Source organism: Polyodon spathula, chromosome 6 (genome assembly GCF_017654505.1).
Source record: "Polyodon spathula isolate WHYD16114869_AA chromosome 6, ASM1765450v1, whole genome shotgun sequence".
Lineage (NCBI taxonomy): Eukaryota > Metazoa > Chordata > Actinopteri > Acipenseriformes > Polyodontidae > Polyodon > Polyodon spathula.
This window is the reverse complement of record NC_054539.1, coordinates 9597521-9612915: the sequence shown is the minus strand read 5'-3', so window position 1 is coordinate 9612915 and position 15395 is coordinate 9597521. Positions and strand designations below refer to the sequence as shown.

At 38.3% G+C, this 15395-nt stretch overlaps 1 protein-coding gene across 3 annotated transcripts in view; it reads right to left on the bottom strand.

Annotated features, from left to right (window-relative positions):
• LOC121316820 (ras and Rab interactor 2-like) overlaps positions 1-15031 on the bottom strand; it is a 58297-nt gene extending 43266 nt beyond the window's left edge. For 2 of the 3 annotated variants that reach the window (XM_041252041.1, XM_041252042.1), the window contains exon 1: positions 278-369. In XM_041252041.1, the coding sequence (XP_041107975.1) occupies positions 278-294 (17 nt within the window). In that variant the 5' untranslated portion in view covers positions 295-369. Of the gene's footprint in view, positions 1-277; positions 370-14506 lie in introns of those variants that run through there. The other variant, XM_041252043.1, reaches the window with a different exon arrangement.
• Between the last annotated feature and the right edge of the window lie 364 nt (positions 15032-15395).

The following is a 15395-nucleotide window of genomic DNA, read 5'->3' as shown; positions in this document are numbered from 1 at the left end:
GAATATGGTAAATAATTGTGATTTAAGGTGCATAATCCCACACTGAAGGTCATTAAAAAATTTTTTAAAAAAGACAGACAAACCACATTGGCTCTAGATTGACCAATTGACATTTTGAAAATAGGCAGCGTTTAAACATTTTTCCAGATGTCTTATCAGTACTACTCCACTACATGAATCTACCGTATTTGGCAAAGTAACTACTATACAAGGAATCCAGAATCCCAGACTGACATTTGCAGAACACACATTCTCTGATATATCATGTCCTACTCACCTCAATATTTGATGCATGAGATATTCCTCCCTTGTGCTTTACTGTATGTCTATTGAACTATTGAGAAATCTAGCTTCCAGTCTAAAGCAGTTTCATAACTTGTGCCTGCCTCTGGATTGGTCAAATGAGGTGATTATTTTCTTTTCAGGCCCATAAACTTAACCTTAGAAAATGCTTATGTAAATCAACGGGAGGGGACTAAATTCACTACTAGCTAGGGTAAAGTTCAACCTCTTAAGCTCATTTACAGTAGTTTAACCAGAGATTTTGTAAAGACACGCAAGACATGCCTGGCCAGTTGTGAAGGTATGCACTGTCCAAACCTCAGTTGCTAGAATGTAACTATCAACATTCACAACACATAAACATTGGCTGGGCTTCCATGGAGAAAGAAAAATAAGTCTCACCTTTTCTCTCATGCGGGTAGTATGGGTTTCCACGTAAAACGTGGTTATATATACTGTACATATTGTGAACTGGGTTCACTCTCGGCAGCTCATTGCCCCTTCAAAGTAGACCCAGGACACAGGAACTTATTTTCAAAAGAGCAGATATACTGTTTTTAATAAAATCAAAACTAAAATAAATAAAAACAAACACCTCGCCCTACTCGAGCAATAACTAAAACACAGGAACCTAAACTATAAAACAGGGCAGCTAAGATGTTTATCTGTTAAACAAAACAAACAAACAAACAAAAACACAGTTTTTTAACAAACCAAAAGGTTTGTAATTCTCAGTTTTTGGTTCAGTCCCCTTAAATCCTATGGTTATACCACATTAAAGAAGTCACAGCAAAAGATAATAAAAATAGCCTACTTTACAGTATACCACTGTGACAGGGTGAAGGGCCTTGTCCCTCTAAAACACTTCTTCCGGGATTCCACTTACTGGATGTATGAGAGCTGAGTGTGGATAAATTCCTTGCTCTGTACATTTCCTTCTAGCAAGCTTGTTATGCTGATTGATTGATCAGTGCTGGAATGCAAGCTCAAGTGAGTCATGCAGAGCTACAGTAAGTGATCTTGGATTCGTTCGGGGGACAGTTGGTTTTTCACTGACAAACTGAGAAGTACTGGGTAAGTCACAGATCCTTTGCCTGTGGAGACTAAAACCTTGTTGTTCGGGCTGTTCTCCCTTTTTTGAACCGTCTAAATAACCTGCTTGTGGATTTGATTTCCTGTAACTGTGCACCCCATTAATCAGCATTATTCAGGCTCACAAGTCCTAGCACCTGTAAGTATTGCCACAATGTTTCTTGTTTGCTACCAAGTCCCAGTTGGCAGGATTTCTTTTCTGTTGGCCTCCTTCAATATGACATGATTGGACACAACATTAATTACTCTGAATCAGAGTGAGAGACTTGGACCAAAGCCCCTTTTGAGGACTTTAAAAGGCACAGTTGCTCTCAGTTTCTATTCACTTTTTTTTTTTTTGTCCCAGCAAGTGAAATATGACATGCTTAAAGACAGTTTGAGAACAAAATACTGATGTGTGATTGTGTGGGATAAGTTGGTTGGTTAGCCAATGGTCTGTACAGTTTGCAGAATCACTTAACCATGAAGAAAAGTTGAAACAACTACAATAATAACTCTAACTAAGTTTGAGAAAAGTACTAGATTAGCAAAGTTCCATTTTCTGAGAACAGCCTAGTGTTATACAATGTGAATCAGCAGTTAAATCACTGTAATGAGGAGAGCTTAGAAACTAACATTTAGGAATTAAATTAAAACAAAAAAATTAAAACTGCCTGGGGTGGTTAGGTGCTGCCATAACAGGGTTCCAAATATAGCCAACATCACAGAGTGCTGACAGCTTTATTAGGTGTCTACTGATTCCAACTGCAGTCAAACAAGTTACAGTAGACTCTACAGAAAGCATGCAACATGCATATAACATTACAGCAAATAAATAAATACACAGTAAATGCATGCAGGGAAAAATATATTATATATGGCTGCATGACCAAACGGTAATACCGAGTCTGACCTCATCCTATGATTTCAATTCTGGCCTGAAGATTGAGGGCGTTACCCTGGAAACCAAGTCTCCTGGCACTGCCGAGATATGTCTATGCCAAAATCAATCCTAGAACAGAAAACAAATGTCCCATGCATCCGGGGCATTCAGAACAGAAAATAGGAGGCACTTTTTTACACAGAGAATCGTGAGGGTCTGGAATCAACTCACCGGTAATGTTGTTGAAGCTGACACCCTGGGATCCTTCAAGAAGCTGCCTGATGAGATTCTGGGATCAATAAGCTACTAACAACCAAACGAGCAAGATGGGCCGAATGGCCTCCTCTCATTTGAGAGCTTTCTTATGTCTTTATGTTCTAAATCTGTTTGTTTTGTTGTTTTTGTTTTTTACATATGCATATATTTTTAACCTTCTTAATAGATTTTATTCACAAATAAATATTTTAAAATAATACAAAATAATATAACAATAGATGTTCTGTGAAGCCACAAGTTTAACTGATATATTCCTTATTGTTTTGTTTGTTTTAAGACAGCACAGAACAGTATATTTACCATATGTGATTTGATGTGGATTATCTGCATCATTGTGTTCATAATTCCTTTATTCAGAAACTCTGACTTACAGAAGAACAGTCACCCAGGTATGACACAAAATATTTGGGAATATGGTTCGATATGAATTTGAATTTTACAACGCATATTGATATGCTCTCAAAACAACTAAAATTAAAATTAGATTACTTTTATCGATACAAATCCTGTTTTTCAGATCAAACTAGAAAACCTAATCTTGAGTACATTTTTACCTTTGACTATAGTGACATTATAGAGTAACTATTACCATAGTCTTAAGAAAATGTTTCTGTTGTACCACTCTGCATTAAAGTTTATAACCAAGCTGGGTTAATTTGTTTATTCACACAAAAAAATGACATTTACAGAGCAGGGACATACTTTTGTATTGGCCGCTGCTCCTAAATTGTTTCTTGCAATTTAATTAACTTGTTTGAATTGGCTGTGCTCATTTGAATTTGTGTGTGTGGGGGACGGGGGGGATTCTGTATTAAAAGCCACTTTCTTGACAAGGTGTCACTTGAAAAAGATTTAAATCTCACTGAGACTTTCCTGATTAAATAAAGGTTAAATAAATCAATAAATAAATGCAGGTGTGATACCAGTTTGAGCGCACTAATTCCCCCCAAAGAAATGTAATTCTCAGTTTTTGGTTCAGTCCCCTTAAATCCTATGGTTATACCACATTAAAGAAGTCACAGCAAAAGATAATAAAAATAGCCTACTTTACAGTATACCACTGTGACAGGGTGAAGGGCCTTGTCCCTCTAAAACACTTCTTCCGGGATTCCACTTACTGGATGTATGAGAGCTGAGTGTGGATAAATTCTTTGCTCTGTACATTTCCTTCTAGCAAGCTTGTTATGCTGATTGATTGATCAGTGCTGGAATGCAAGCTCAAGTGAGTCATGCAGAGCTACAGTAAGTGATCTTGGATTCGTTCGGGGGACAGTTGGTTTTTCACTGACAAACTGAGAAGTACTGGGTAAGTCACAGATCCTTTGCCTGTGGAGACTAATACCTTGTTGTTCGGGCTGTTCTCCCTTTTGCAAAACCAGTTTTCAGCCCAAACTTTTGCAGGTATTTTCTGTTTAAAATGTTTGGTTTTTTGAACCGTGTAAATAACCTGCTTGTGGATTTGATTTCCTGTAACTGTGCACCCCATTAATCAGCACAGTGAATTATTCAGGCTCACAAGTCCTAGCACCTGTAAGTATTGCCACAATGTTTCTTGTTTGCTACCAAGTCCCAGTTGGCAGGATTTCTTTTCTGTTGGCCTCCTTTAATATGGCATGATTGGACACACCATTAACTGCTCTGAACCAGAGTGAGAGACTTGGACCAAAAAAGGCACAGTTGCTCTCAGTTTCTATTCCCTTTTTTTACATTTTTTTTTTGTCCCAGCAAGCAAAATATGAAATGCTTAAAGACAGTTTGAGAACAAAATACTGATGTGTGGTTGTGTGGGATAAGTTAGTTGGTTAGTCAATGGTCTGTACAGTTTGCAGAATCACTTATCCATCAAGAAAAGTTGAAACAACAGATTAAAACTCAGAACACATGTTAGCTTGCTCTGCAGTTGTGGTTTTATGCTGTGAAGAAAAAACACAGTTCAAGTGGAAGGCTCTGAGAAGGAAATACAGAATTAGAATAAAGACTTCAAACACGGTGGGAGGAGTGCTGGAGACAAGAATTTCCCTTTTAATGAGTAAGTAGTGTCTGGGTACTTTTTGAGATTTATTTTGATTTAATCTACATACAATAAGCAATATTTATAAATACTGTAATTCAAAACCAACCCAAGGTTCAGCAATGGTAAACCTCCTGCTGATTTCTACCACTGTTCTGTAGGCTTAATCCTTTTTGTCTCTTATCATCAGCCTTTTAAACAAAGACATTTCCACTTTCCTCTTTGAACTCCCACACACTTTATTTCATGGGTAGCTAATTCGTCTGTCTCCAAATGGATCATTATTATGATGACTGCCAATGCTCCAACTGCCTGAGCCATCCTTTAGCTTGTGTTGAAAGTGCCTTACTGTAATTAACTTTTTGACAGACGGAAAGACAACTTTAATGTTTAAAAATAAAAAATAAACTTCCTCAGGGGTCTTATAATCCCTTCTTGGGAGTGTGAATATACTCCAAGATGTTGGTACTAGGGGTGTGCCAATACTATATAAAATTGGCATGTATTAAATAAGTCTATTCATTAACCCATTGCGGTCCTGTCAGACCATGTCCGACATTACAATTCTCCCTTTCCTGTCCGACATCATCAATAAGACGTAAAGCACAGGTCTCTAGTCATTTTTTCTCAAGAAAAAGCCGAGAAAACCTTTCAATGTCCGAGTGAGACCGATAGAAGCTGAATAAAGCCGGAAAAAAAGGGTGTATCTGATAGCCCCATGCACTAAAGAGATAACACGGACATAAACAAAGGAGATAGCTGCTTCTGCATCCAGCGCTCAAAGAATATCACAGACATTTGCAGAGCTTTTTGAGAGTTTATAGTAACAAAATAATGACTTGGACCGCATTATTGAGGAGTTTGGTGATAAAACGAGTGATCAGGAGAGGATTTATCAGTATGCACGTCTATAAAGAGTTATGTGAAAAATACAGCGAACAAGGGGTGGGGCTTGGCTGGAGATACAGTATTGAGTGTCCTTTTGCGATTCAGTGTCTTTTAAACCTGTTTTACTCTGAAAAAATATATAAACAGCGCTTGTGAAAATAAATTGGACCTGATGCGCCTGACATGTGCTGAATAAATGGACTGCAAAGGGTTAATGTGCTGATTTTTTAAAAAAAAAGAAGCTCTCCTTCCCTCACCTTTTCAATTGAGTGCCAATCAATGGAAATTCACTTTTCCTCTTATCCAGGGTGCTGACGCTTTCACCTGCGTATCAAGGAAACTGCAGAATGCGGAAGTTAGCTGCCACTGTTTGAAAAGGTGAGGGAAGGACAGCTTTTGAAATCAACACAATGAATGGATTTATTTAATATCTGCAGAAAATACTTCTTAAAGACAATTACGAGTATGGATAGTAGCATACCCCTATTGGGTACCAGCAGACCTTTGCTCTGCACACTAATTATTAAATGCAGCAGATCACACCCATTAAATCAGCTAGGGTATGTGCTACAAAACCAAGAAACAAAGAACCCTTTTCCATATCACATTTAAACACAGATTGCCAGGTGAGGTTAGCTGGAGCGTTTTATTCGATAATGGGACTTGCTGAAGCATCTTCTAGAGCTACGACCTCGAGGCTCACAGGCCCTCTGCTTTCCCTTAAAGCCATTTACTCCAGATCTTCATCAGCATGATTTTTTCACAAAGGAAAAAACTCAAACAGTGAAATTACCAAACCATAAACAAACAACAATTGATCCATAAAACTGTTACTTATTTGTTTTAGAACTGCATCAGTATGGAGAAAAAAGCTTAGAAAATCTGTCCTGAAATCCCTTTTATTCCAGTGTCAAAAACATGTTACAAAATAGAAATAAACAACTTAGAGTCCTAGACTCAAAGTCATTTTAATGCCAACTACTGTATGTACATTACAGCAAACTGCTCCAGGTCTTATATTCTGTTATGTGGTTCAGCTACAGTACATAACACTTTTTTTTCTGATGTCTTTACTTCTCGCTAAGAAAAAGTCATGATAAAATGTTGTTTTAATAAACAAGTGTGTTGCTGCATTGCACTACTATTCACAGCCCAACAGGAAAACTCCTGCAACAGAACTGTTCTGCAGTAGAACATTCTAAATTCTTTGGAATTGGTCTTGTTAGATGCTTTTGAAGTAGCATGTAAGCCACTGTACCAGGTGTGATTTGTAATGATCAATGGAAATAGAAAAAAAAAAAAAAAAGTTTAGCAGTGGAACCTGACTTGAGGTTTACACAAGTATGTTCTACAAAAGAGAAACACCACCAAAAACACTCACAAAATAAAATGGTTGCTTCTGTTTATTGAGGTTAAGTGAAACAAAGCTAAGGACACAGCCCAGTAAAACAGCAAATCAACAAAACCTGTAGTTGAATTGACCTTAAGACCACTGCTTTAGGCAAACCCATGATAACAATTTCATATTTACTCTCTAGTGTAAATGGATATTTTCCTCGTGTTTATAATTCCTATTGTACTGTGTACTTCTACATCCCGAATACAGTCAATAGAAATAATTAAGTAGTTAAATGGATGTGGCTCTGTTTTAGCCTCAGAACTTCAGCTTGTCCAAGTAAGGCTACTACTGTAGATATGGTACTGTTTTATGACTATTTTAGGCTACCATACCATTAGGCTACCAATACAGTGCTGCTTTAAGATGGATGGCAGTTTAAATTACACTATTCTGACTATCCGTTTAGAAAGTGTGCATGGTCACATCTGGCTCTGTTATTAGAAACATTTAGGGAATCACTAAAAAAAGATAATGATATGATTTAATATAAGCTCCATCTTTGCCACTACTTTCCAGATAATCTAATCCACTCCTAGGGGTAGACAGTTAGGGTTTTTTTTTTTTGGCAAAATAAATGATCTTACGAATGGCTTTGACATGCACAGAAACAATATTACAATATTAACATCTGAATGCCCACATTTATTTACATATGTACAGTAGTTATTTAATTCAATCTGATGGGTTTAAAAAAATAAGAATCAGTTGCAGATTCCTTTTTTATATTAAGTTTAGCGCTACCCTTCATATCAGTGAAATCATGGGGCAAGTACAGCATGGAAGAGGAGGCCTTGGTCTCAGTTCAGCTCCTCCTACATGGCACAAAGCAGCCCCAGTTCAACGGAGGAAACTGGCTGTCAATGAGGTGCAAAAGCAGGAGGAGAGGATGAGGTATGTGGAGGCAGTTTCCCAGACCAAGCAGAGAGAATGGATGAGATGGGAGAGTGTGGAACGCAAGATCAGCTGGTGAGATCTGTGGTCCATGGAACAGCACAGGATCAGTTTCTTCATCAGGCCAAGATAAGATGTTCTCCCATCACCAAAGAACCTTAATCTATGGGTAGGAGAGGATCCATGGTGTCCTCTGTGTTCATCGCCAGCTACACTAACAAATTTTGACAGGATGTCTTAGCCAAGGACGGTTTACTTGGCGTCATGACCAGGTGCTGCGATGTTTGTCCTTAGCATCGGAAGGCAAGCGCAGCATGACCAACATGTTGCCACCAATGCCAGAAACATATGACACACAAAGAACAACATTCCTCCATCCAGGGGAGCAACCACCAAGAAAAGGTATTAAAACCAAAACTCATCTAGGACAAATGGAAGCTGCTGGAGACTGGAAAATGCTGGCAGATGTTGGACAATGTCTTATTTTCCCACCTGAGATTGCCACCACTAACCTTTGACGTGATATTGTCTTGTGGTCTGGTGCAGCAGAGAGAACAGGCAACTCACTATGGTTGAGACGAAAAGATTCTGGTTGTGGACCTCAAGCACAGTAAAAAAGGCAACTCACTATGGTTGAGACGAAAAGATTCTGGTTGTGGACCTCAAGCACAGTAGAAAGAAAGCATCGTCAATGGAAAGGAAGGTAAGTAAGCTGGGCTTAGCTGAGTGGGGGGATGGAGAGGGTGATGCTGGGACGCCAATTGAGTCCAATATCAACATGAAGTTTTAACACCTACTCTCATGTAATGGAAATCATACAGACATTTTGAAAAGATTTCAGGTCATAAATTGCTTAACATTTGCAAAAAGCCATAAAAATCGTGGTTACCACATGTAAATATGTATTTATGTCAGTTCCTTCACCTAATACATTACCTACAGTAGTGCTCCCAATAAACATTTCCATGCCATACCATGGAGGCATGGCCTATTTAAAAACGAGAAAGCAGTGACTGAAAGACCATTCTACAGTGATCTATCCATACTGGATAAATAAATACCAATTCATCTCAAGTAACAATGTAACTTGACACTTAAGATTGCATTTACTGTAGGCGTATTTACTTTTTCCAAAAAGATAGACTGCACAATTGTAAAGGTCTAAAGAAAAGACTAGATTTTCCAGTTTAAGGAACAGTTGTCCACTTTGCATTTGTAACAGATCACATCATAATGAATGCTACACAGTACCAATCCACATTCATTATTAGGCCTTGTAACACGGTCTTGCTTGTGGGTGTGTGCATTCGCTGCTGAATGACAGGCAGATAAAGACAGGGGTTTAAGCTGACACGCTGGCACAGGCACGCAGGATATTAACCAACAGAAAACCAAAGTAAATAAAGGTGGTCATGTGATGTTACGCAAACTCCAGACGTGCTTTCAGATGGTACTTTTTGAGTAACGGCTTCCTTCTTGCCACCCTCCCATACAGGCCAGTGTTATGCAGAGCTCTTGATATGGTTGACTGGTGCACCATTACTCCACTCCCAGCCACTGAACTCTGTAGCTCCTTCAAAGTGATTGTTGGCCTCTCTGTGGCTTCTCTCACAAGTCTCCTTCTTGTTTGAGCGTGGAGTTTTGAGGGACGGCCTTTTCTTGGCAGTGCCTGGGTGGTGTGATGCAGCTTCCACTTCCTGATTATTGATCCAACTGTGCTCACTGGGATATGCAAACACTTGGATATTATTTTTTACCCTTTCCCTAATCTAAGCATTTGTATTACTTTATCTCGAACTTCTGTATAATGCTCTTTGGTCTTCATTTTCCTTCAGATTCACAGCCTTACCAATGATCCTTCAACAGTGGGGTTTTTATCCAGAAAATGTGGACGCAACTTTAATGGTTCACAGGTGGAGGCCAATGGTAAGGTAATTGTGTCCTCATTAGGGCAATTTCTTTCATCGGTGCAAACTGGGAGCTTAAACAGCACAGGGGTTGAATACTTATGCAAGCAAGATATTTCAGTTTTTTATTTTTCTTAAAAATATTTCCCAACATAAAACCAATGTCACCTTACAATAATTGATTCTGAGTTTCAGTGTTTAAAAATAAAATATCAAACAGAACGAAATTTCAATGTACCATTTGTAATTCGGTAATATGAGAGAATTGGTCAGGGGTCTGAATACTTTTGCAAGGCACCGTATTTTTTTTTCTATATGCCTGTACAGTGTACAATAATAATACCTTACATATATATTAATAACACCAGGATATTTACAAACACCAAATACAGATTCCAGAGGTACTAAAATAAGTCAAACACAGCAGCAGCAGACAGGAAACATCATTTAAAGGCATACTGCCTCCCAAGACATTTAACAAGACAATACTTTAAGAATCTTAATCCGCATAACATACAGAGTTTTGAGTAGGCCAAAAAAATTGTGCAGAACCATACTGGCATGTCAAAACATGATCGCACCAAAAGCAAGGGAGTCTCCTAGGGAGCCAGTGTTTTGGCAAGTCAAAACCTTGTAGAAATGATATGGACATGTAGCATCTATTAATCACTGTGAGCTACATTAACACTTAATTGTTACTGCTGGAATCTGTGCTTTTAAGAAGTGCTTAATAATGAACTGGCAGACAGCACCCTCTTCTTAAATTCCAATCCTCTGACACTGCCTCAACAAACTCATTTTATATATGCCCTGTAAACATTTTCTAATTCAGGTCTTTTAACCCGGTCCCCCTGGGGCCTTTCAATCTTTCACCCTCTATTAACTTACTGTGTCTAATCAACAGTAAATCTTTTATAAACATGTACCAACATTTCAGGGGTCAAACTCACTGTGTTGTTTGACGGCCAGCCAGCCAAGCTGCTGTCACTTATGAGATTTAGTATGATGTGTTACAGCACATGGGCACTGTGCAGTTGGGTCATCCATCCATCCATCCATCCATTAACCACTTAATCCTTTACAGGGTCGCGGTGAACAGGAGCCTAACCCGGCAGACTGAGGGCAATTTAGAATAACCAATCAACCTGAATAGCATGTCTTTGGACTGTGAGAGGAAACCGCAGTACTTGGAGAAAACTCACGCAGACACGGCGAGAACATGCAAACTCCACACAGACAGACCCCTAGGCCGGAATCGAACCCATATAGATATATATTGTAGGACACTTGCTGTCCACCTGTTTTCTAGTACTGTAGATGTTAGTAAAGCATTGGTTATAACGCTTTACAATCCCTTTAATAATATAAAATGTTCAAAAATGATAAACATCTGCCATAAAACAATTAATTGGCAGAGGATTGACACTGACAGCAAGTCTGCAAAGGGTTTAAAGTTCTATATATTTCTACTTATAACACTGTATAAGCCAACACCCCCTTTCCATTGCATTCAAATGCAGGGCAAAGCTGTTTAATTGTTTAAAAAGCAAACATCTGTTGGACCGCTTTGTTAAGCAGCCACCAATAAGAGACATCTACTGTACTGTTTGTCACACATACCCGTACCTTTTCAAGCAGATTTAGCACGTTATTAATAGAGACCAGTGACCATCTTACAATCCTTGACCATGTTTGGGAAAACTATTCCCAATGATTGACACTGTAATTATGTGGATTCCATTCCACCTGTTTCAGAAGGACACATGTCCAATGCCTTTTCCCCTCCCATCGCAGATTCCTGAGCCTCAACCATGATGCCTCTGCTGGGCCAACACAACCAGCTGAGCAGAGCAGAATTTAACTGTCTGCCTCTGTTTAAATGTATAAGCACACATCTCCATCAAGGAGTCTGTTAAAGCTGATTATTCATCTCAATGCAACTCACCTGGTTTGAAACCCCATTCCCCTTCATTGGAGTATTGACAGTAATACTCATTTATTTAATTACATTTTTTTACTGCAGCACAGACAAACTTTATCTTATCTTGCTACACTTGGTAAAGCAGCATCTGTCCCACAAATACTGGCTGTTTTCTCTGTGAAAGCATAGAAAGCCATCACAATATACAAGAAATTATCTCTGTTGACTACAGACATGCTGAAGGCGTTATGAGCACTGCAACTAAATGGACATTTTATTTCCATCCCTGTAGTACTGCTGGGCACTGAGGATCACCCTGAGCAACGTCTGGCAGGAATTCAGACAGCACTGGCAAAACCATGGGCTCCAGGGGGTTGAGGGGTAAGTAAAACTGGGGTTAAAAATAGGAAGTTCGTCTGCGCTAGTCATTCAAAAAAATATCTTAGGCATTTTAATTAAAGGGGGGGGGGTACTTGAATATGTTTCAGTGCCCTCGTAATTAAAGCAAACAGCATACTGAGAAACTTTGCCGTTTACTCCTATTCTTTTGTTCCTACCTCGGGTGGTTTTACATGAATGTTACATAGGATGGCGTCACTAAGTATAATAACAGTTTTCAGCAGCCAGGGAGGCTTAAATCTTTGCTAAATTACTATAACACTGATCACTGGCTGCCAATTACTTTATACGAGGTGCCTGTTATAGTTGGTGTATGTGTCACTATTCATACAGTACTGTACAGAATCATCTGTAACATATTACTGTTGAAATTATTGCTCCCCCTGCTGCTTACATGGACAATATAGTTCAGCAGGCTACATAAAAACGCATTGCCAAACACATACGCAATGTTTTGATTAAACAATAAATCTAAAAAGTTGTCCTAGTAAACCACTGCAGGATTTCATCAAAATCATAACACTGTAAAACTATCACAGCGCACTTTCAAGACTTTCACCTGAATACACATGGTGTGCCAGTCAAAAATATCTATTCATATTTGCTGGCATATGCAGGTGCTGTGTGGCTGCTGGAATCTGCAGAAAGCCTTAATATCCCTAAATTGCTGCTTGTATAAATGAATACTAGTTTGCTTAAACCATGGTGTGTTTTGACTTTTATTTATTTATTACTAGTGTTTTTTTTTTACTGACTGTGAAGATCAAATGGCTGAAACACAGATTTCCAAAACAGTGATTAAAGTATTATTTTTGAGGGAACACTCTCAAAATGTTAAATGGGCGCTGACGCGGTATACAAACATTTTCTTTGAGATATTATTTCACCAGTAACAAGGTACTGTACAGCTGTCATGTCAATGTATGCTACCTATCAAATTGTCATACTCTGCATACTATGCATGCCCAGGCTGTTTTCCCCTTGTACTGCGCATGACCAGATTATTTTTTCCTTGCAGACCGAGGACACGCTTATTAAAAAACAAATGCCCAGTCTTGAACAAATAAGACTATGTGACGATCTGATTCAAGCATTCAAAATTCTGAAAGGTACTGACAATGTTGACCCAAGGGACCTTTTCGACCTGAAAAAAGAAACAAGGACCAGGGGTCACTAATGGAGATTAGATTAAGGGGCATTCAGAACAGAACATAGGAGGCACTTTTTTACACAGAGAATTGTGAGGGTCTGGAACCAACTCCCCAGTAATGTTGTTGAAGCTGATTCCCATCAAGAAGTTGCTTGACGAGATTCTGGGATCAATAAGCTACTAACAACCAAACAAGCAAGATGGGCCGAACGGAAACTGCAAACTGAGGTTCTCTGACTCAGGCCTGCTGTTCATACCCAAGCAAAAGTGCACCACACTCGGACAGCGCTCTTTTAGCTTCATGGCCCCGACTCTCTGGAACTCTCTCCCAGCTTTAGTGCTTACAGCTCTCACAGTCGCTCGCTTCAAATCAACTCTCAAGACCCACTTGTTCTCTCAAAGAATGCTCTTTAAGTCTGGTATCTGTTATTAGCTGTTGTCTAAATTGATATTTCAGGTTTTTTACTCCATCTTATCTGTATGATTCTGCTTGACACACGCATCCACAATGTTTAGAATTCACATCCTAGCCTTTTATTTAATGTAATATGCTTGTATTTAATGTGTTTGCATTTCTTTTTTTTACTGTGTGTATTTAATGTACTATGCCCTGTATTTTACTGCATTTAATGTATTATGCATTGTTCCTCACTATCTTGTAAAGCGCTTTGTGATGGTGGTCCACTACAAAAGGCGCTATATAAAATAAATACTGATTGATTGACTGATTGATTGAAAAGCATACTGCTCCTGCTCACCCATGTCTAAACAACTTCCGCTAGGAAAGCAGGGAAGCGCCCAATCAAATCTGGTACATTATGCTGTTTGTGGTCTTTTGCATCTTTTTTTAATTGAATGCATCATATTTTCCCGTCTTTTACATCGTTGTTAATGTAATTTATCATATTTATTCTTGTACATTTTTTTACTTTGTACAACTTTGTGGTAGAATTGTTTTGTCTTTTTAGAGAAATGTGTTGTCTGTTTCCAGTTTAAGTTTAAATTATGTATAATTAATGGTAAATGTACCTCTGTTTGACAATAGGAAAAAAACCATCATATCGCAATTGACTGCACATGTACTAAAATCTAACAGCGTACTACTTTTTGACAATACACTGGTCAAGTTTTGGTACATGAACCACATCCTAACACTACACTAGTTGCAAACATTGACGTTACATCGGTACAGTATAAAAATATGTAGATGACCCTAACGTCTGTTACTGAACACTGCTCTAGAAGCAGTCTTCCTTACAACTTCCTAGTAGTCATTCTACAAATGTATAATCAAAACGTCCCAATCTAAACACATCGTGGAAATTCAAATAAGAGTGTCCTTAAATCTCTGCTACGTGAAATTTTAAAGGCAGAAAAGTTATTAGTGTCGTGTTAATATGAACACAGATCGTAAATGTTTAAGCCTACCTTACTGGTGCTTTATCGTTTACTTCAATTAAAATGCTTCTAGGTTTCCGATTAGTTATTTACAGATGTACTTCTGTGTACTCTATTTTTCTGGAATGCTTCATTCTTAGTTCTAAAAAGCTGAGGTCTGCGTCGCATCCTCGCGCATGTGTGATCTCATCAGCAGCAACAACAACAACAACAAACTTCAGAGAACAAATTAAAGCAGCGTCTTTAACTCTGTGCAAGTGGCTCCGCTGGATTTTCTTGGGTCCGTTTGCTATCCACTTTAAAAACACGGTCTGTTATTTTGATGCTTCCTCAGTCTATATGTTTTATAGTCTGACATTTTTAACGCTGTTAAGAACAATTATTTTCGGAGGGACTCGGAAAAAAAACCACTGGAGAGACAATGACAAAAAGAAAATTGGCGAGATGATCGATAAAGAACAGCACTGTTACTTAATAAGATTTTTTTTAAAAAACGGTTTAACTCTACAATAACTTGTTGGTTTACACAAAGGTACTGGCAATGTAATTGCAGAGGTTTACTCAAACGCAATAGGCAAATTCTTCTCATTTCTTATTAAAAGAAGTTGGCGCATGCCAGCTAATAGCAGACGATGAGCGCCCTCTATCACCCATCCATAATATGATTCTAGATACACCACCTTTTTCCAGTAGTCTGAATATGTTCTATTATATGTTTTTCTTTTTCCCTTTTTGCTTTTCCCTCCTTCAATAAGCAATGTATTCATTTATTATCCACCTCTAATGCATTCAACTGATTATGTGTTGTTTGAATTTACTACATTCCAAAATATAATGTTGTACAGTTTCCATACTTTGACAATCTTCACATAATCCATCTACATGTTTCCCTATTTTAAAAAGATGCAAACTCAATACT